Below are 23,835 nucleotides of genomic sequence, written 5' to 3' on the forward strand. Positions count from 1 at the left end.
AAACGAGAAATGGACAGTGCCATGCGCAAATAGAGAGTTTTCTCTGGAAATTTAACAAGGTTCTAGATTGTAGAAGGTCTTTTTATCATGCTACAATATTTAGTTTCATTTGGGAGAGGCGTCTGAAACATTCTGAGCCAGCAAATGTCCAAACTGTAGAGCTTAGGAATAGCTAGTAAACCTATGTTCTTGGTTATATGTCCGTCTGCTTCCATATAGTCATGCATTGAAAATGGGCTTCCATTTCAGAGCAAACAGTTACCTTTACACTGCCATCGCACTGATGTAAGGCACTTGTGTATTTATGATCCTTGTTGTTAGGTATGCAAATTGCCACTCAAATCTTGAAGTTTTAATATCCTCCAAGGAGTAAGATATACAGTTCATCACATCTGACAGTCTCGTTTATTTAACTATTATACAAAGAAGCCAAGAAAATGTTTATTATTTTGGTCACTGTCCAGCACCCTAAGTAAGCCCCTTAACACGTTTGGCATGAGGATGTCATAGACATTTGTTCCAAAACACAATTCTCACATGGTAACGATCCTTCATCTTGAGTGCATCGTACTTGACAGTGAACAGTAAGAAATGACGGGTTGGTGGGTTTTACAATGCACAGTCTCTGCAGCCAGATTTATAGAAGCAAGAATATTTGCTACACATAACATTTGGGACCCCCTGGTTCCAGGTCTCTCATTCTTAATTCTGACAGGTAACACCACTGTCTGTACTGACTTCTTTTCTCCACCCCTAGCCCTGTTTGTAGCAGGAAATGTGGCAAGAGTTCCTGCCTGACTTTGAAAGAGAGATGGATTTACCAATGGGTTTTGTATAGATAACCTATTTATTTCTAAATCTGCATCGTCAGACCTGTTTAAGAAGCCACAACAGTCTTCCTTCCCAATCTCTCTAGACCACAGGTAACACCTGTTTCCCCCTTGTGAGCCAGCTACCATCAGAGAAGCTGTATTTGTCTTTGTTATTGATAGTCTTCGACCTTTATGGTCTGTTTTATTTCCTGCCTCTGACCTTGTTTGGCCCCAATTTTCCAAAACACAAACATAAAATCAGTATGAAAAAAATGTAGCCTGATCATGTTTAATACAAATCTAATTTAATAACAGAACAAACTAAGGCTTATAATATTGTTAGAAACAATGTGATTTGCCATCAACTTACCATATATTAAATTAGGTCTACCAGAGTCCTGACTACAACGGTTGCCTGACATACATCACTACCATAGCCCTATAAAAAGGGTTTCCATACATGAGCTGCTGGATTTTCCAGAGGTGGTGGACACAACTATTACAGAGGCCAGGCTAGAACTGAAGGAAGATAGGTTCCACACTTGAGTGCACCCCTCACCTTTAAGTCTACCCACAGTGGGTAATTTTTTCATCAAGTGTTTTATTAAACCGTGCGATACGTGTAGCCCCTTGATTTATAAAGAGCTTTCCACTGATATATCATGTGATTTACAGAATAGCTGTGAGGGAACTATCCCTGCATTAGAGAAAAGCAAGGCACTAAACAGTAAAAGGAAGTGGCACTTCTGCTACATGAAAAATTTATAAATGCAAACCAGTGTTCACAATCTTTTTAAAGTGGTGTATTTGGTGTGTGTGTGTGTGTGTGAGAGAGAGAGAGAGAGAGAGAGAGAGAGAGAGAGAGAGAGAGGAGAGAGAGAGAGAGGAGAGAGAGAGAGAGAGAGAGAGAGAGAGGAGTCCAAGGCCCTTTAAGTGGATGCACAAATTCTGATTATCCTTCTGAGGGCTCATATTTGTTGATATGGCCAAAAAACATCTTGACAGCATCGCTGATCCCCAAGGGCAAAACATGGATGTCACTGTTGTCAGTCTCTGTCTGGAGAGCCACTTCATTAGATTTGCATATGTGGTACTGTGTTTAGAGCTGTCGTTGGCTGTCTGCCTGGTTGTCAAGAGTGCATTTCACATGGGAGTGTATCCAGGGTTAGACTGTATAGCCACAGCACCGGATTCTTTCACACCCATTTCCAGGAGCTTCTTCCATTCAGAAATTACCCCGGCTTCCTCAGGTTACTAAGCCTAAAATACTATATATATATATATATATATAATATATATATATATATATATATATATATTTAAAAGTCAAACACATCAATATATATATATATATTGATGTGTTTGACTTTTAAATATCTGCTCAAATATAAGCCATTTATGTACTGCACTACCTAAGTAGTCATTACAACTACTTTTTTTTTCCAGGTTTTGTGATGAAGGAACCTGTACAGACAAAGCCAATATTCTATATGCCTGGGCGAGAAATGCTCCCCCGACCCGGCTACCCAAAGGTACATCTGAAATGTCTTGTGTAGTCTAACTAGTGTTCATCGGCTTGTTCATAGTCATTTCTAAAAGTTGTTGCCTATGATACTTATTGCAGTTTCTCGTTAAAAGCACCACCTACTTTGTACTGCAAGGTAGATGGCCACTTTTTCTCACCTCTTTGCTAAGTAGTTTGGATTGAATTAGAAAATAATCGAGTATATCTCCAACCACCTTTGGCCGAGGCACATCGGCTCTTGACAGCAAGGACATTTCATGAGCCAAGAGAGCACTAGAAATTAAATTCAATTGCTGCTTCAGCAACAATGATATGTTTAAGTCATAGAACCTAGGTATTTCATGTAATGCCAGACCTAGCTGGTTTTTTCTGACTTTACCCATACACCGTTGATAGTTTCTGATGTCTGAGTGAATGGACAGACTCTCTCTTTTTTTCTTTTATTTATGCTTTAATTACTACTCATATTTACATATCCATCCCCCCATTCCCTTGCCTTCCCATCCTCCCATGTTCCCCACCAACCCCCACAATCCACCCCCTAACTCCTCCCCAGGGATATTGAGGCCCTCCACAGGGGACCTTAAAGCCTGTCATGTCATTTGGGGGAGGGTCTAGACCCTCTTTGCTGTATCTGGGCTGCCATAGTATCCCTCCATAGGGAATGGGCTCCCAAAGTCCATTTGTGCTCTAGGGATAAAGACTGGCTCCACTGTTAGAAGTCCCATAGACTGCCTTGGCCTCCTGGCTGGCACCCACATTCAAAGGGCTTGGTTTGGTCCAATGCTTTTTCCCCAGCTTAGGGGATTCACAGGGATGACCCCAACTAAGAAGCCAGGCAGTGGTGGAGAGGATGCCATTGATGCCCTTCCTCTATAATGAGATTGACACCTACCTTGGTTACCATTCCTGGTAATCCAGTAGCTGATCAAAGCAGAAACAGGCACCCACGGCTGAGCACTGAACCACAATACTGGAATCCAGTTGTGGAGAGGGAGGAGGGATAAGCAAAGGAGCCAATTTGGGGCTGGAGAAACCCGCAGAAACAGTGGACATGACCTACTGATAGCATGCAGACTCTCTTATTGCCTAAATACTTCAGAATATTAAAGAGTGTGTGTGATTCTGTTGTGGAATACATGTGCTGTGGTATGAAGATGGTTTTAAGGTGCACATACCGACCCTCCCTCCCTCCCTAGCTCATGCCATCACCAATAATTGAGATCTACTTTGCATTGCTTCCTATCAGCAGGAATTCTCTCCACACATTGCCTTGTACCCACCAACAGGCCCAAACATCACAGAAGGTCTGTCATAGATGTGTTGACATTTTGGCAGTAGATGCATTTTCTCAGCCTGTGAATAGATGTCTTTGTATTTTAAACACATCATTAACAAACTCCATAGTAACAGTAAGGGCATTCACACAAACCTGTGATCTAGTTAGCAACTGGTTTCCTCTATGTCATTTTTGAAGACCCTTTCTTCAGAGGGGAATGAAAGTAGTCACTCTGAGACAGTCCTAAAATTCTATTTTCTATATCCAGTTAGAAACTTATTAAACAGAAGTAGAAGCGTTTGATATGTTTGTTAAATGGCCAAGAGGAACAGAATTTTTGTCCTACTGTTTGGTTCAAGGACCAGGGACCACTCTGGTTCTAAATTGGGAACTGAGTAGATTCTATTAGAGTTCTGGTTAAACAGTCTGGCCAGTGCAGTTTCTTTCATTTTCTGTATGCTAATTTTATATGACATAAATCATTTTATTTCCTGGAGATCTCTTGACCAGCAGCATAAAATTACTAGTATAACGCATTGGAGCATCAATTTCCATAATGACAGTTTGCCTTGTTTTATAACGGTTTAGGTGTCGGATTCAGAGTTGGAGGAGAAACTGGAAGCAAATACTTTGTCCTTCAAGTTCACTATGGGGATATTAGTGCTTTCCGAGGTAAGTTTTTGAACTGTTGGAACTGAGCAGATTGTTCAAGACTTTATTACTTAAACCAGGTGTGCCATTATCCATGCGATAAAACGAAGAAGTGCCCATATACTCTGCCGAGCAGGGGTAACTGCCTCTAGTTGTTTTAATTTGCAACCACTGAAGGGCTGACTGTTTTTTTGAAAGCTATTTCTACAATACAAATTTCCATCCTACCGTGCTTTCATTTTGCTGACATCACATGTGTTGTCTCACCTTCTTGCTCTGTGCCTGTTGGAACTAGTCAATACCGTTAGAAGGGGCCTACTGGCTTACTGACTTTACTATTAGCAAGCCATGGGGAGGGTCACCAAATTCTTCAAACCATCTGGCAACTGCTGTACTTCATGTATAAGTCATGCCTGCACCTACGTACTCTTCCATTGCCTACTGCACTGGTCTCAGGCACTGGTTATTGTGATAAATAATGCTACACAAGTTGCTCTGCCTGTGATCACTGTGCATTGCATTAAAACGCCCCTTCTCCTGTTATAGAACCATCAACATGACTAATGGATTCTGTTTCCAAGGCAACCAAAATTGGTGTGTCTTATTTGCTCTGTGGCTTGTAGCCAAATTCCAACTATGTTTTGAATTCATGCTCTTGGTTCCATGAGATTGTAAATAGTAACAGAATTCTCATTGGCTTATTGGCCATTTTCATGTCCAGGGCTGACGCAATTTCTCCAGAATTCTATAATATGATATGTCTAATAACTGACTAGACACATTTCCTTCTCCAAACACATTTCATTTCCATCTAGTAACAAATGTCTAGAGGCAGATATTTGTCTGTCCCTATGAAATACTCTAGAATAGTTGTTTTCAACCTTTGTAATGCTGTGACCCTTTAGTACAGTTCCTCATGTTGTGAGGACTCCCAGTCATAAAATAGTAGATTATAATTTTCCTCTGTTATGAATTATAATGTAAATATCTGATATGCAGAGTATCTGATAGGTGACACCTGTGAAAGAGCCATTTGACCCAAAGGATCATGACCCACAGACTGAGAACCACTGGCCCAGAGCTTTTCCTGACACACCCCTATGTGGTGGCAAGACTCCATAGCTTCTCAGGCCTCATAACTGGAGCACTGTATTGTCTTCCTCTAGAAAAGCATATTGAAAGGAATAATTTTATGTAACTGAAAACTTTTAATCAGACATATGAACCTGTGGAGCAGTGTACAAACCTAACTTACAAATAAAATTTCTGTTATTAAAAAAGAACTCCAGTTATGACAAACTAGCTTTTCGCCTCTGCACCGTAACCTACTCATAAACTGCCAGCAGTTGAGATTGCTGAGACAAGGTTTTGCTGAGTAAAATAATGTTTGTGTTTGAGGAACAACGCCAGAAACAGTTTGCTCTGGAATGCTGCAGCTGGCGTCAGTCGCACAGGCAGCTCGTGATGCTGTGAAACAGTGATGGCACTCTTGTTTTGGAAATGGCAAACAGGCTGACCCTGAGCCCCACAGCCAGACCAGCTCAGCACACCCACGCACATGCAAACCAGATTCCCTGTTCCTCTGTGAGACACTCTACTTTGCCGTCAGCATAATTCCTCATAGATTTTTCTAGAACTCCTGACAGAGGCTGGCTGCATTCCTCAGAGAAAAAGGGTGATAGGCACTGATGTTTGGAAAGCATAACACTTTAATAACTTAATCTCTCACTGGTGACTCGTTTTAGAATCTGTGTTAATCTTAAGGTAATAATGTACTGATATTTTAATAGATAAACATGCAGTTATTTTTACTGTAAGAGACAGATGGGAAATTTTATGTTGTGGCTTTTTTCCTTCCTTGGCTAGTTTTTCCAAAAGAAGCTATATAAAAGGTATGAAGACAGCTAGCATTAATATTCAGAGAGCTTATTGTAACATAAAATAATGTATCACTTACTCTAATAGAAAAGTGTAAAAAGTACTTCTCATAATTCATTCAGTGCCAGTAGATACGATCTTGTCCCTTAAGTGTCACATGGTATAGAAAATTAAGTGAGCACATGGAAGAGCGTCGAGTCTCATTGGAATAATGACAGGGATGTTTTACAGTTATTGAATTGGGGATGGATGGGAATTGAATTAAAAAAACTCAAGACTACCAGACTTGGGTAAGCCTGGTACAGTTTGGGAAGCTTTAGAAATTCATACATTGTTTTGAAAAGCAATTTTTCCATTTCATAAAAATTTATCACTTAATAATAAAACTTTTCAAAATGATGAGGCTTTTGTTTCTAAAATGAGCTACATAGTCACAGTTCTGTACCGTTAAAACCGTTAATATGAAAAAATAGACAATCAGCAAAACAAAAGTAAACAATAACATTTAAACAGACTATATATGCATGTACATTTGTTTGTGTGTTTAGGAGGATCATAAGGAAGAAAGAAAAAAGGCAAGAGATGAACAACAAAGGGTTGTGTCATCATTTTTTTTTAAATGATGTTGGTGTCTTTCCAATATAGTTTTCATTCTGAAACATTTCAACGTGTTCTCCTTAAGTTTCTACCAAAGAGTGCATTGTATTCCCACTTACACCGGGTGATGGCCGGAACCTGCGTGAGTGGATGGGCTCGGGACCGCATGAATTCCCAGCAGGATTATTAACATAAACAATTAGAGGAGGAGAAAAGAGCATCTCCTCTTTATTAAAATGCATTAAATATGTGTGTTACGATGTACACCTGTGCACACAAGTGCATGAACATATGAAATGTCCCCACTTTGATACCATTTTCAGTGAAGATTTGAACCTTATGACTTAAAAAGTCAGGATGATGTTTTCTGTATGTAAGTTGTAAATCAAAAGGAGTGTGACACTCCCAAGAAATCTCTGTTTCCTGCCCAGAAGCGGGGAGATATTTGGCTTAAGCAAATATGTAATTTTTTTTCCATTTACAGAATGGACTTTAAAAAAAAAAACAAAAAAACACAGACTTGCCACAATGATGGTAAAGAATTGCCTTAAACTTGTGGGGCCCTGATTAACAGTCAGAGAACATAACCTGCAGCCAGAAAGACTTGCGCTGTGACCCCCCCAGCAGCAGGGGAAAGGTGGGCTGTGAGGGCTGTGAAACTGTATGAAGGGTTTGCTTCCTTTGTTTTGTAAATGGTACCAAATGGGAAGCTGTAAAAGCTTCATCGAAAATCACTTGGCTTTATGAAACACCATGCCAGTCACAGGCAGGCCTGTGCCATTAGCTGGGTGCTGCTCTAGCAGTAGTGCAAACACAAAATGATTGTGTGCACAGAAAGTCAGATGGGCCTGCCTTTTATGGAGGCTGCAGAGAGGCAGATGCATTCAGATCAACCCAGGCAGGAGAGGTGTGGTCTGGAGGAGCGGGCACCTGAGCCAGGTTCTGAAAGCTAAACTAGAGCTCCCAGGTATAAGGGCCAGAGGGGAGAATCATTCCAGACAAAGGTAGAAAGCACACAGAGATACATGAGATCGAAACAGCCTCCTGTGCGTGGCAAACTCTTGGTAATAGACGTTGCCAGAGAAGAGAGACGTGGCAAGCAATTAGGAGAGCAATGGCCCTGTTAAGACTTGCCTATGAGAGCACTTCCTCCAGAGTTATTGGCATCATAGTCTCACTTTGGGATACTGGCCAGTCCCATGCTTGAGCGTGCAGAAAAGCTACTAACCCTGTAAGCTGGTGGCCAGAGGAAGCCAGCATGGGGGCTTGGGAAAGCCAGGATGATTTATTAAATGTACACTGATGAATTATTCACAAATTAAATTTCAAGGGAAACTGGATGTAGTCTAATTAAAAATGATGGCCTTATGTAAGTAATAGACTGGTTCAGAGTTTAATGACTCTAAATCCAGACAGCCTAATAATGGCACTGCTAGTCTTGCTACCTTTACCCAGTATGTAGGCGGCTCTTTGTTCTCTTAGTCTATAAAATGGAACCAGATGGCTCACATAGAATTTTCTGATGAGTGTTCACTAAATGATAGCTCTGGTCCATATAAACAGGTAACCTAAGTAAATCTTTTGTCATAACTGTCTGTACTCCAAGAGGGACATTTGCTGTTTTTCGAGGGTCTTGGAGTTTAGACATAGAACATATATGTTCATGTCCATGAGCCATGAGTATTGTAAAAAGTGGTTTAGTTATATGATGTTTCCTGCTCCCTGAGTGGCTTTTATTCCTTACAGTTCAACTGTACAAAAAGCCGGAACCAACCAACCCCTTGTCCTTAAGGAAATTTGAAGAGTAACAAGAGGGATCCCATCTACCCTTCTCCTCTAAGTGATGGTTAATAGTGTCAACTTGACAGGATAGACTCATTCAGGAGACACGCCTCTGGGCCAAGCCTCAGACAAGGCGACTGAAAAGCTGGCATGATCGTACCTGCTTTATTTTTTTAAAAAATATAATTAGTATGGGGGGGAGGTAAGGTGCATATGATTGCAGGTATCTTTGGATGCTAGAAAAGAGTATCGGATCCCCAGGATCTGAAGTTACAGGAAGCTGTGAGGCCCCCCCACACCCTGGGAACCAAACTTTGGTCTTCGGGGAGAGCAGCATGTTCTGTGATGCACGCAGCCATCTCTCTGAGCCCCAGTCACGTGTACTTGAGACGGTTTGTAACCTGTGTGACCCATTCCCTATAGCAGTCATTCTCCCCTATTCTGACCTTGTGCTTTAAATCTGGACTTTTGGTCCCCAAGTTTCATTTAATTTCTCTGTGGATGCTCCGTTAACTGAACGGGGACCTTTGCTGTGAGCTGTTTGTATGAAACCATGGCAACGAGAATGTCTGGACTTCCCTTTGCTCTCCAGCTTTGCCCTCCCTTGCCAACGATCCATCTAGGTGTGGTTTCTCCTTCTCTTAGTGTCAGACAGTTGTATGGTCCTAAACAAAGGGCCAGCGGGCCCACACATGCTTCTACATCCAACGGGGTGCTGTTCTGCTACACCGAAGGAACAGAGCAAGCACGTGGGAATGGCGGCACGGAGTGAAACAGGATTTTAGAGGAATCCTCATCCCACTGGTTCCAGCCTTCTTCAGCACTCACAGGGCTGCAGCCACAGGGGTATTGGGAAAACGCTTTGAAATTGTGAGCCCAAGGAAAGAAAATCCCTTGCTAATGCATTTTTGAACAAGATAGAGCAGAGATCGGTGGCAGGGCAGCTGCACTTAAAATGATTGCATTCTGGCTGAAAGCAGACTCCTCACTTGAATGCTTGTGAGTGCTCCATGCTCTCTGATGTCTAAGTGCCAAGTTGGTGGGAAACGGGATCAAAGACTGCTCTCCATCGCTTCCGGGGAGACGGTAGCTTCCGCCTATATATGCTTTCCTGCAGTATCCACCAAGCCTGTTCTTACTCATTCCTCTGCAAAGTGAGTACTGCTGTGGATCCCAGCGCTTCTACGGGGTCCTTTTTGACCATTTTTGATTACTTATTTAAAAACCTCCTTTTGGGGCTGGTCAAATCACATAGCAGGTGATCGGGCTAGCTCAATCCCTGGGACCCATACAGTGGAAGGACACACATGCACACACACACACACACACACACACACACACACACACACACACACACACACACACACGGTGGAGGAGGTAGAAGGGGAGAAGAGAAGAAAGAGAAAGGAAATCTCAGCACTGCAGTTTACAGAATAGACTGTCACATAGTGTGTGAAATTCTTGTCCCTGTTAGAGTTGCTTAAGTTATTTTTTCTGCAGTGAATGATGCTAAGAAATATTTGGGGGTGGATATCCAGAAGCGCTATTTTGAATCACCAAGTGTTTATACTTGAAAAGATTCCACCAAGTCATCCAGCAAATCCCCTTTTACTATCTACAATCCACAATGATTAAGCAAACTCATTCCCTTATCTACACAGTATTTTTAATGCTACATTTTTATGGTGCTGTTTTTAAACAAAAGAGCCACTATAATGTCTCATTAAAAGAATTAGAATGAACTGGGGATCCTAATAGATTCACCTCTGAAGTGCACAATCAAGCTCTAGGAAAATCTAATCTGAGGGCTATTTACATAACACTCCTTTGCTGAAAATAAAAATCTCTGCATCACACTAGACCTACTGGATGCTATGCACAGTCAGGCGTGGGCTATGGTGCTCTGAAACTGTCTTGTGTGTTTATAAGAGCCAGCAGGTAATACTCCAATTGTTAAAAACACAGCCATCCTTTCCTTTTTGGAGGAAAGTTTCAAGGCAGGGTTTCACTGTGGCTTTGGAGGCTGTCCTGGAACTAGCTCTCGTAGACCAGGCTGGTCTCGAACTCACAGAGGTCCACCTGCATCTGCCTCTGCCTCCCGAGTGCTGGGATTAAAGGCATGTGCCACCACTGAATCACATTCTTTTAAAAAGGCAGTAAGTGTTGATAATTTATCACCGTGTTGTTATTTTATTATTGCACTACACGTTCACACCTGTCATGTCTCTGTGCTAGCAACACTCAAGCTATTGGAATGATGCTCAGTTCCTAACTCTGTGTTCAATGTTGTTGTGTTGGGAATGGAAATCAGCCATGTTGTAAACATTTACACCATGGAAACTGAGGAATTCTTCATGTCAATCTTTTATAATGCTGGGTTTGTTTTGCTTTTCACTTAGAGCAGGTCAAATAGTGGAAAATAACGGCCAGGGAGATTATGGTCAATGACTAAAATAAATTAAAAGAACTATTATTATAATACCCCCATTTCCAAGGACAGAAAAGATTTTTCTATGATTAAACAGCAAATGCAGTCCCAACATATATTCTTATTGCTTTAATAAACAAAACAAAAATCAGTAGATATTCTAGCTGTAACTGCAGATTGCCCATTGACAACCACACATAAGTTACAAAAATGTTTAGAAAAGCCCAGTGAAAGAATTTGTAAGGCTCAACTGTTTATATGGAATTTTCAATAAAGCACAGTGTATATGTTACCAGTTCTTATAAGTTGTATGCTACAGACTTTTGTGAATAAACATACCATAAATATATATTCACATATGTATTTTTGCCATAGATATTGTAGATTATCACACATCACTAGACCCAGAAAAATGACATGTTAACAAACTTTCCAGTTGATTCTTGTGCAAACTAAACTTTGACAGCAGGAGCGCAGATATTACTAGTAAAGATTCTTTTTTTTTTTTTTTCTTACACTACAGGTGTGTCAAGTCAATCTCCTGGGTTTGGGACATGAGCAGAATAATTTTCATTTACCAAAATATGTTTAATTAAGTCTCAATTCTCTTAAGAAAAGAGGAACTTTGAAAGAAGAAAATGCATTTAATTACTGTCTGGTTCCCCTCTCACTTTCCTTGGAAATTTGAATGTTAATTTATTTTTATTCTCAACCTTTACCCAAAATTTGAACTTTGGATTTGAGAATACTATGGGAAAAGCCACTCGTAGTCCATGTGTGATATTCATGGAGATCCACCCCCATTTTACAACTATGTCTGGATGCATGGATATCTTGCTTCACACCTAATCAGGTCAAACATTTGGAAATTTATTTACTTTTACTTTTTGTGTAAGTATGAGTGCTTAGTCATATGTATTTGCACAAGTGCATGCCTAATGAGTCCAAAAGAGGGCAGTGGTCCCTGTAGAACTGTAGTTACAGGCAGCTGATAGTCCCTGGTGTGGGTGCTGGCAACTGAACCCTGGTCCTGTGGAAGAACAGCAAGCACTCTAAACCACCAAGCCATCTCTCCAGCCCTGAGGCAAACCCTTTGAAGAACTGATGGAAATGACTTATAACCTCAATTTTTATGACATTTGAAATATTTTTAAGTGAAATAAATGAGTCACAGACTAGATGGGAATGGAACTAGGAAGTCAACTCTAAGAAAGCAATGGTGGTTCAGAAAGTAACATTCTGCCTACTAAAAGACTCTTAAGTCTTGAGAGATGGTCCGAGAATGCTGTCAAAGTGGAAATTCAGTTCCTTTCAGGAAAGCAAGTAGTTAAACCAGTAGGTCTTGGGTGTCATGTGCTAATTCATTTTTAAAGCACCTCTTTTACAAATTGGAGGCTGGGAACAGGTAATAGAATAATGACCTGGAGAGGAGGAATTACCCAGCCCAGCCCTTCCAGCTCACAGAAATGAACATCAATGCGCAGAAAGGTTATGTTTTGCCCGGGGTATTATAGCTGCTTGTTCATGGTATTGACACTGGAAGAATTGAATTTGTGTTGTTTTTCTCATTTTCATTGGTGCCAAAGTTCATGCCCTAACTATGTAAGGCAAGTGTTGTAACAGAGGCGGTGTTTAGAACAGCCCTTCAGGCTTTAATTACCTAGAGACCTGAACTCGTGAACAACATGGAATATGAGTAAACATCAGAATAGTTTAGTTCACTTCATTTGTGCCTTTTCTTTTGGATCAGGGGGTAGTCTATTTCCCTTATCCTTCGGGTCATTTCTACATGAGGTTGTTTGATAATCCACTGATTTCAGAAGACGTGAGATCAAATGGTCTTCCTGGTTTTCTGGGGCCTTCACTGAACACAAGCGTCCTGATAGGAGCTCTGTGAATGATTTAGGACTAGTCACTACATCTGCAATGTTCAAAAAGAAGCCTATTATCCCTCAGCATGCTTTCTTCTTGCGAGTGTCTCCTTAAAAATGTGAACTCCATGTTTGCATCCCTGTGTGTCAACTTTGCTAATCATCTTCATTAGGAAAGACTAAATGTTCCTTATTCATCTCACTCACTCCATTGGATAACTGTTTATTTTCAATACCTTAATCTGGCCATCAAACAATAGCCAGACTAAAGTTTTCATTCATGTAGTTATGTAAAACATGCCAATACCACTGATTGCCTCAAAGGCTGCATTCTGAATGTAATACATGGATTTTAAGCAAAAAACAGTTTGGCATAAAACTGTTTTAATTAATTAAAATTAATTAAAAAATATTTAATTTAAGTGATCTTTTTCTTATGGGCAGGGAGAACCTTTCTTAATGCACTCTAGTGTTTCAAGCTTTATAGTTATGTGTAGTTTTGTTTGTTTTCAGAATGCCTGTGCTTTGCTTCATTTATTCTACTGCAGCTTTTTTTACATATTTATAATTGCATATTCCATTTTTCTTTAGTCATGTTGCCTTTAGTCATTTATTAACTGTATTTATTTAGTATCATATGCCACAGTGCGCATGTGATGGTCAGAGGACATCCGACAGAAATTGGTTCTCTCCATGTGGGGTCCCGAGATTGAAGTCAGGTCAGACTTGGTGGCAGGTACCCTTGCCTACTGAACCCTCTCACTAGCTCCAAACTCCCTCTTTCAAGGTGATCAAAGCTTGTAAATAATACTGATCACCTAATTGATTCCATTAAAATTGTTAGGAAATGGCAGTTTATTTTTAACTCTTCCTGGTAACTGGAAAGCCACTAGGAAGAGAAAAAACTTACCTGTGGATTGATTTATGTAAAATTAGAGGGCAAGCTTCAGTTTCAAGAGCCCTGATCCACACTTGCCGTGGTGTTTCTTACATCTAGCCGGCATGCTCTGGCAAGCTTCTGGTGCTTCACACTGTCGTCTGTTTCCTTGCACACATCCTAAGCTTTCTTAGACGAGAAGGAGCTCATTACAGAGAAGCACAGGGTTCCCTCACTCTGTTTCCCATTGACTTCTAATTCCTCTATGCTACTGGTTAGTAAGTCTGTTTCTCTTGTGAAAGCAAGAGAGTGCCCTCAATACATATGACTGTAAAACCTGTAAGGACAGCAAACAGCAATAGCAATAAATATTTACAGGATTGTCTTTAAGGAGAAGAAACCCAAACCTTCCTTGGAAAACACACTTCTGGCTGTTGCTATCCTCACATATTTCTCCATCGCCGGAGCTTTCAAGAACTTTCTTCCTCTGAAGTTACTTGTGAATATCAGAGAGCTGATTGAGAGACAGGGAGCCATGTGTAGAAAGGAGACTGCATTTGCAACTCTGTTCATTGTTATTAACCAGCCTTTTAAAAGCAATTATTCATGCTTGGCTGGTCTTAGTTTTAAAAACGCCATCAGTAATTTTGTTCTGGCCTTTTAACATTTGAAATTATATTGTGGCTTTTGAAAATACAAAATCTCCTATTCTCAAAACAGTGAAATGATTTTCTGACATCCCTTTGTTCGTCATTCCTAACCATGTAGATTAAGGAAAAGTGGAAGATCAGATTGTGGCATGAAATAGTTAAAAACTGCAAAGGGCAGGAAAGATAGAGGATTCAAAAATTGAAAATAGACCATTTGGTATGAGAAATATACTTTCAGTTTTATATTTCAAATTGTATCTAAAAGGATGTCTTTGATGCTGTCTCTTCAAGTCACTTGACTCTATGACTGTCGGTACACCCACACACCCTCCCATCACTGCCATTTTAAGAGTAGGGTGGTGAGCTTTCCAGCCTTCCATTTGATCTCTTTTGGGATCACACAGGCCATCATTTCTAAAAGTTGTCTTCTTGAAGGCTGGATAAATGCATTTTCTTTTCCTTGCCACGAGGCAAATGGAAGCTAATAATTTCTATTCCCATAGCAGTGAATACAAAATCAAAAGAGGCTAACTCACTGCAGCGACGACTTCAAAGGGAATTCCTTTTTGAAGTTCATAGCTCTCGTTTATTTAGTACTGAGGCTTGCCTGCTAAGCTTGCTTTCAGTGGCCTCAGGAACCCTCAGCATAGCTCAGACCACATGGTAACAGTGCCAGTGTTTCCATCGTATTTTACCAAGCAGATCTCAGTTGCTTGCTGCATATGCCTCCCGTGACAACTGAAGGCAGGCATCATTGCCTCCTGAAGCGGCCTGGGGGTGGTGGGTGGGGGGACATGACAACTGGTACTCTGAGAATATGCTTTCAAGGGTCCAGAGATTTTCCAGGGGAAATTCGATAACTCAGGTTATTTGTTTTGAAGAAATAAAAACTAAAACAAATAAAAACTAAAAAATTAAAACATAATGACATTCTCCTTGATTAGATGACTACTGCTGCTTTCTATGCAGTATTAAGAATGCTTTTGCTTGTTTTGTTGTCTTTTTCATTATAAAACTGGGGCTCATCCAGATGCCTTTCCCCTGAGGAAGCAAACGGACTGGTCTTCTGCATTCTCAGTACTTTTTCTCTCCTGTTTGCCTCTCATGTCTGTGTCCAGGTCTCTGCAGCAGAATTTCAATTGCACAGAAATAATCTCTACAATAGACCAGTACACCATAGCCGAACAAAAATACCTTTTAAAAAATGGTCCTATTGGCAACACTGTGCTCCAATGCCAGGTAAACTGGATGTGTGGGCATGTTAAGAGACCTCACTCTTCGTTTTCCAAGGGGATTTTCAAAGGAATTTTAACTTATGAAACTTTCCCTGACTTCAGAAATTAATTTCTAATAACCTTGAGAGCTATGATTTTGTCTCAGGAAAATATCACCTGTCCCATTAATTCAACAATAGTTTAGAAGAAAGAGCCATAAGATACAGATCAAGACAACATAACAATTAAAATATTTATACATTGTTACAAGACAACATAACAATTAAAATATTTACGTATTGTTATTTGTGCTTGCTGTGACACCTTTGGTTCGTTTTTTTTGTTTGTTTGTTTGTTTGTTTGTTTCTTGTTATGTTCAAGACAGAAAAGGATTCTTTATATTCAGAACCTTTTTGGGAGGGAGGGAGGAAAGGTAGACATGACAGCGTTTGGAATTATTTCCTTTCTAACACAAGCCTTATTGTTAAAGATGCCACCTCTTGGTCTTTCTAACACTTGTTAATGGTCCTAGCCGTGTTCTTCCGTAGCTCTATAAAGAAAGTATCCATTATCCAAACTGTGGCTTAGGAAAGTAGAAAGCAGATGAGCTTCCTCACTTCCCTTCCATTCCAGAGAGAGTATAGGGAATTGAAATCTGTTCTCCTGTCTTTCTGAAGGACTTTGTAATTAGTGGGATATAGTTTATAACAATATCCTGGCTCCCTTAGGGTCTACGGTTGACCTATTCTTTTATTGAAGCAGGAAACAACCAGGACAAGATGAGCTCATGGAAGGAGGGCCATCTCTAGAGAGAAAACTAGGAGAGGCCAATAGACTTCTAAGATCCTGAGATGGAGTGGGCTACTGTCATGCATTATTCTACATGCTTACTTTACTGCTTAGCTATGAATCCAAGCAGGAATTGCAAGCTATTATTAGAAAAGCAAGCTAAATAGTTTGGGATGGATAACCTCATCTCCCATGCATTCACTTCCCATTAAGAATCCAGCTTCCTGCTAACGTGGATGACTCTAAGTACTACTGACTACTTATCCATTCTCACTGGAGTCCCTTATCATTGCTTTGGGATATTTCATTTTAAAAATGCCTTAGAAATCTCTAAGAAATAAAAGTCTCCTTTGGAAATATGTTTACTAAACATTAACATTGGAGAATTAGATTTAATAACCCAATTTGTCACCAGTTACTTGAATTCCACGAACAACATTCACTCTATGAAGCATCTTTTCCCCCTGCATATAAAAGGCAAGAGTTGAAATCCATCTTCTCCAGGGTCTCTTTCAATTCTGAGTTCTATGAGTCTATATACTTGATAAAATACCATGCTGTGGCTATCCATCTCTGGTTAGACAGAAGAGAGTGATTTCTCATAAAGTGCAAGCTGGGAGTCTTATGAAGTGGTCACCCAGCTTTCATCAGCTCGAGACTTGATTCTGATAGAATGCTGGTGTTGAGCCTCCTCTGAGCTCTGGGACTACTCTTCTCTTCCAATCCCTGACCACACATTAGGAGGGGTGGCTTAACCATTAGCACTGTAATGATGTCCTGGGCATTATTCAACTTGGTTATTGCATGTGTTCTTTGTAAAATTATATTTCAACTTTCCCACTGCAGTCACTATTACTAAAGCATTTTATATGTACATAAAACATTAAAAATGGAATGTAGTGACATAATGAACTGTCCTCAATATCATCTGCTGTTTGGTAAATGAACTCTTCTCTCTATATTTTGACATCCATTGGGCCACACTTGTTCCCTCAGTGCAAAAGAACAAGATCCATGAGATATTCCTTTACCTTGGATGTCTTGTATTCAATCCTGGTGTAAAAAATGGAGTGCAATTAAAGATCAGGTGTTAATTATTATATCTCTTAGAGAAAGAAAGAGAGGTGGGAGAGAGAAACTTAAAGACCTAGTCAATGAAGGGAATAATTCACTTTTGGGTATGAATACCCAGAAATACCTCAAAAGAATGACACTCAAGACTATTGCATGAATCTGCATTGAAACCATAAATTCAGCACCAGCAAATTTGGCCTAAATACATTTTGCAAATATAGGGTCTTATTGGACTGACTCTTAGTCCAAAATTAAACACATAGTTGGCCTCAGATCTAGTCAAGAGGAGCGTTGTAATTAATAAAAGTCAATGGTCTTAAAACAGCAAATTGACATATTGTGACCTTCGTCATCATAGTCCCATGGCTTCTAACCCAAAAATTTCATTTTAACTGGACCATAGCATTTATCTCACTAAAATTTCTTTACTTCATGAATGACTCTGTTTCTGCCTTGTTAAAGCTTTTCTGAGACATCCATATTTAATACCTTCAACAACCAATTTCAAGTGTAATTAAAATATATTTACTCATTCATTTAGTGTGTGTGTGTGTGTGTGTGTGTGTGTGTGTGTGTGTGTAGGTGCACCATGTGCATGCAGGAACCTGGGACGGCAAAAAAAGCTCTATGATTCCCTGGAACTTGAGTTATAGGAACTTGTGAGCTGCTGTGTGGGTACTGGGAATGGAACCCAGGTCATCTGTAGAAGCAATAAGTGCTTTTAACTGCTGAACCATCTTTCTAGCACTGAAACTCCTTTTTAAATAGGCAACTCTTCCCTTTTTTCATATTCCCATGTTATTTTCGTTCTTGTGTTTCTTCCTGTTATGAATTAGGTAAGTTGGGAATTCCTCCATTTCTTCTATCTAAAAAATTCCAGATTCATAACTTTGAAAATACATTTCCTCAAAATTTCATATTTTCATTTCATATATTCTCTCTCTCTCTCTCTCTCTCTCTCTATATAATATATATATATATATATATATCCACCTCAAAAAATAAAATGGGATAGAGAGATTGCTTGATGGTTAAGAGCACTTACTGCTATTCTAGAGAAACTAGGTTTGATTCCCAGCACCCACATGGCAGCTCACAGCCATCTATGGCTTCTGTTCCAAGGATCTGATGATGAGGATGTCTTTCTGTATGCTAAGAATATAAGTTTCTTTCATTGGTTGATGAATAAAGCTGTTTTGCCAATGGACAGGAAGGCAGGGAGTATTGGCGGGGATACCAGACTAGGAAAATTCTGGGAAGAGGAATACAGAGTGTCAGTCATGAGACAGATGCCATGTAGCTACCAGAAAGACAAGATGCCTGGTCATACTCTGGCAAGCCAAGACCACATGGAGATACATAGATTTATAAAAGCGGGTTAATAATTAAGAAAAAGCTAGTCAATAAGAAGCCAGAGCCATCAGCCAAAGAGTTTATAATTAATATAATTCTCTGTGTGTTTGTTTGGGACTAACTGGTTATGGGACCCAGTGGGACAGAAACTTCCGTCAACAATCTGATGCCCTCTTCTGACCTGTTCCTTGAATACCAGGCACACACGTAGTGTACTTATAAACACTTACGTAAAATAATAAACTTTTAAAATTAGAACATTTGCCAAGCCTCACCCAAAGCTCCAAATTTACTGCCAACTTCTTTACTCATCTCATCTGTGCACTTGAGACTTTTAGAGCTAAAAATATTGCTCATTAGGACTAATCTACCAAGAATTAATCTTCTAGATCACACCCATATTGGATGAGAGGACTAGCATCACTTTTAAAGTTCTAAACTTGGCTGCAGAGCTGTAGGACTAAAATAGGCCAAGCCCAATCCTTCTCTCCAACAAAACTGTTGTGTGGGAATGCACAGCATGTGTGCTGGACATGTCAAAGGAACAGTTCCCTTCCTTGTCTGTCTTTCAGTCACACAAATCAAGCGCTACAATTTCAGAGGAATTTAGTTTTATACTCCCACCTCTGTAAAGCATTGGGTTCTATTTTTTTTTTTTGTCCTGAGTTAACTTTTCCATCTATGCAATCTTCCACCTGTGTTCTCTCATTCTAGTCTCAGAATGAGGCTATCTGACCAGTTTCAGCCAGTATGTGATTCTGAAGTGCCAAATTCCTTTCCTAGGTGTGTTTTAACTCTTTCAATTCCGACTTCAGTTTTATTCAGTAAAATATTAGCAGTCATTGTGTCGCTTTGTTACAGTGAATTTTTAAAAGTACTTCCCATTGTAATGATGGTGTATATCAGAGGCAGATGTCACCTATATCCTAGTGAAATGTGATGAATTCATTTTTATGTAGGTTAATTATCTTGTGGCCTACTGGTCCAAACCCTGTGAGTTACACCAGAAGGGCAGTCAACATCAGGGCATGTTGCATGTCATCAGCAAAATATGTAAAACTATCTGGCTTATGAGTTTACCAGATGATCAGGAGAGAGGTTATGAAAATAATAAAGAATCACTGTGGCAAGGGATATGTTGAGTTGAAAGGTCATGCTCATTGCACCAAACACTGGGCTGAAACGAAAGTGGCCGTCTTCCACGGGAACTGGTGTGGGTCTGGAGCATGCCCGGCTCCCCTGATTGATGGGGTTCAGGTGGCTCCCACTAGGACTCTCACTATGTGAATATGCAAGCGCATAGGGTTTTCAGGTCAAGCTGCCGGAAAACATACTAGTAGAGGTCAGGATCGTTTCTAGTAATAAGATTCGCGTTTGCAGTAATGAAGTAGCAATAGGCATCAGCAATGGCTAAAATATGTGTAAATATTTTTGAAGTATTTTCTTTGAAACAGCTTTTAGAATTTTGTTCAACCAATTATTGTTAGGATAGGTAGCCAACCATTACATAAAGTAAAATCAGCATAATTCTTAATCGTCAATTTTAATATAGTTTTTGTTTAGCAGAAAAAATACTGGGCTTCTCATTGACATTTCCACACATATATACCCTTCGTTCATACTCATTTTCCTGTTGCCTCTCCCAACATTTTCTCCCTCATTCCTGGTCCCCTTGTTCCTTCCAGATGGGTCCCCTTCTCTCTCTCTCTCTCTCTCTCTCTCTCTCTCTCTCTCTCTCTCTCTCTCTCTCTCTCCCTCCCTTCCCCTTCCTGTTGGTTCTAACCCCTTCCCTCACAGTCCTCTTTTTTTCATGCATAGAATACATACATTTATAGACAAAGTACAACTTTTGAAGTTCCACATCTGTAATTCTACCAAACCATACTAGGGCTTTAAAATAAATGATAGATAACCTAAAGAATGACCCATCATTTAAAGACGGTGATGTATATACAAGTTTTCAAAATGCTGCGACAAGACAATCTTAATAGGAACAAATTGTTTGTGTCACTGCTTAGCAACTATACAGTGTAGTTTTGGGGTGTTTCACTTTGTTAATTTTCCTTTTATATGTTCAGATTTCTGTAGCTTGTTGTGAAACATGCAGGGGTTTTACCCTGGGTCTAAGCAGCAGCCTAATCCAATGCAAGATTTACATTCTGCAAAACAAAAAGTCAGACTCCCTAACTCAGGAGCTTCCCCAAAAGTCACTGCAAGGCAGACGTGCTAAAAATGCACGGTGCTTTTCTCCAGGATGCTCTGTCTCACATTATTATTTGATTCAGGGCTATTTTATAACTACTGAAAAGCCTTTGATTTTTTTTTACAGGATATGGTACTTATAATATTGTATTTGTAGTTAAAAACAGAAGGAAAAAACATAGGAGGTGGCAAGGTAGGAGGTAAAAAGTGCTTTTTTCACACACTTGGGAGACATGAGTTTGGCTCCCAGAACCCACATAAGATAAAGAAAAGAGTGAAACCTAGAAAGTTTTCCTCTGACTTCTAAATGTCTGGTGTGGCTCAAATGTGCCCCCCCTCCACCTACACGTCACACGCATGCACACAATAACAAGACAGTTTAATGTTTTGAATTGTAAGACATTGAATTTAGAAAAAGACTATCATAAGGAGATTATAAGCATCCTTAAATTCGCTTCTAATTGGTGTGCTTTTAGAAAAGCTTCTGAATTTAGAAACTTGCAGTGCACACTTCAGTGAGACTATGCATCGTTTCATTAGACTTGGCAGTAGCTACATGGCAAGATGCCATGAGTAACGTTCCTGCTACTTACTCTGTGGTAGTTTGAGCTTTAGTTCTGAAATGTCTGTTTAATTTTCAACATTAAAAATTTTGAAGTCATGATAAAGATGATCAGCCAATTTTGTAATAAAAAGCTATGATTTCCTTAATGATTTCAGGCACGGTGTAATGAAAGTACCGAATACAGTTCGAAATATGCATTGTGCTTGTTGCTGGCACTGACACTGAACAGGAAGCAAAGCTGTTCCTTCCAATGGTGTAACTAAAATGAAAACTACTGGGGAAAGGGTGTTCCTTGGTGTTTCTCAGTGACAGAATAGATGCTTACTGCATATAAGACCTTGGTTCCATAACCAGTGCCACAAAATGACCAAACAACCACCAAGAACTACTAAACTTGACATTCCCTAGTTAGTGATGATGCCTCAGTGTCAGGTACTTGCCATGGGGTACTTTCCATGTCCCTGTCACTTACTGCATGGCTTCTTTGAACACAGCATAAAACCAAGACTCTGAACCCACTATGCACATGCTATGAACCCACTTGCACATCATCAAGTCTTACTGTAACCTGACAGCCCAGGTTTACTGGGAACTTTTGACACTGGCCCTCCTGGCCCACAAGCATATCTAGTCCCCCTGAAGACCTTTGACCTCTCTCTTGCTGTAATGTTAGTCTCCAGACATTGTGGTTATACCACGTCACTCAGGTCTCAACTCACAGTGTTTTTCTATGGACCAAGCTCACACTGTCTTATCAAGTGCATTTCATAGCCACTTGGTGTTCTGTTTCTCTGTGCATTTTCTCCTCCATTGTGTCTATTAGAGAGCCAGAAAGCAGTGAATACTTGGCTTCGTTGCCTGCTAGCTACTGCACAGGACTGAGTTGTACTCATTGCTCAGTATTAACTGAATAAGATGATTGTCACTTCCTAAAATAACCTTTAAGCTCAGTAGGATTTTCATGCACGTGAGAAATGCTTCCTGCAATTATCGAAGCTAATTAGGTGAGTCCCTAGAGTTTGGAGTTCATCTGACACGAGTGAAGGTCTACTTTAACCGTTCTCTGTCAATCACCATGGAAATGCACGTTTCTCCGTGAGATCATCAACTAATCATTTCAAAGGTAGTACAGACTAGGTGTGTTTATTAAGTTACATGTAGTTCATGCAAAAAAGTCTGTTCTGAAAAGTTAGTGTTCTTATAAAAATAACTGAAGGAATTATCTTCATTTATCATTTCTGTTTTTTAAAAAAAACATGGGCAAAGCTTAAGATATGCCTGTATTTATTTTGTTATTTTTTTCCTTTTTCTTTAATGTCCCTTTAAGTTCTCATTCTTTATTAATTGAAAATAGAATTTTTCATACAACATATGAGATTATTTTCCCCTCCCTTTTCTCCAAGATCCTCCCACCTCACATACCCCAAGCACCCTCCCCCCTCTCTGTCCTCTCTCTCTCTCTCTCTCTCTCTCTCTCTCTCTCTCTCTCTCCCATTCTCCCTCTCTCATTGGAACATTAAAGTAAGATAAAAACAAATAAACTTGAATAGGAAACAAACAAACAAACTAATGATCAGAAAAAAAAAATGAGCCAAAGCAAAAGCCCTAGAAACACATACAGACTGAGACACGCTCATTCGCATCCACAGAAATCCCATAGAAACATAAAGCTGGAAACCACATTATATACACAAAGTTTAAGAAGAAAAAATAGAAAGAAAAATGCTTAAGCCATTATGAGCCCCCCCCCAAAACAAACACTTCAAAAAATACGATTGAATTAGTTTTGTGTTAACACCTTTGAGTTAGTTTAGTGTTGGCCGTCAACCGTTGTGTATGGAGCCTGCCCTTAAGTGTGGTTTGTAAACTCAGTGAGACTCCACTGGAGATGACTCATTTTCCTTTGCAAGCAGTTACTCAGCTGAAGACAACTTCTGGATTAGGGATGCGGGCTCGTGTCCCCTGTCCCTCTCTGCTCTGAGACCTGATCTAGTTTAGACCCATGTGGGCCCTGTGTATTAATAACGACATCATCTCAATTCTGTGTGAATCAGGCTGACTGTGTCTAGAAGACCTAGTTCTCATGGTGTCGTACATCCTCTCTGGCTCTTACAATCTTTCTGCCTCCTCTTCCTCTGAGTTCCCTGAACCCTGGGGGGAGGGATTTGATGGAGACACCCACTAAGGACTCAGCGCTCCGTTGCCTCTCACTCTTTGGACATTGTCTATGTGTGGGTCTCCGAATTAGTTCCGATCTACTGTAAGAGGAAGCCATCTGGTGATGGCTG

General features: G+C 40.0%; 1 protein-coding gene across 14 annotated transcripts in view; it reads left to right on the top strand.

Annotated features, from left to right (window-relative positions):
• The window catches only part of Pam (peptidylglycine alpha-amidating monooxygenase), a 265,814-nt gene that overhangs the window by 169,288 nt on the left and 72,691 nt on the right, over positions 1-23,835 (top strand). For 13 of the 14 annotated variants that reach the window (XR_003481650.2, XM_035441157.1, XM_035441158.1 and 10 more), the window contains 2 exons: positions 2,259-2,344; positions 4,205-4,288. The exons of the other annotated variant lie outside the window; for it this stretch is intronic. Coding sequence is in view for 12 of the 13 variants with exons in the window: in XM_035441157.1 (XP_035297048.1) it covers positions 2,259-2,344; positions 4,205-4,288 (170 nt within the window). In the remaining variant the exon portion in view is untranslated. The remainder of the gene's footprint in view (positions 1-2,258; positions 2,345-4,204; positions 4,289-23,835) is intronic. 14 annotated transcript variants of the gene reach the window in all.

This window comes from Cricetulus griseus, chromosome 2 (genome assembly GCF_003668045.3).
Source record: "Cricetulus griseus strain 17A/GY chromosome 2, alternate assembly CriGri-PICRH-1.0, whole genome shotgun sequence".
Taxonomy (NCBI): Eukaryota; Metazoa; Chordata; class Mammalia; order Rodentia; family Cricetidae; genus Cricetulus; species Cricetulus griseus.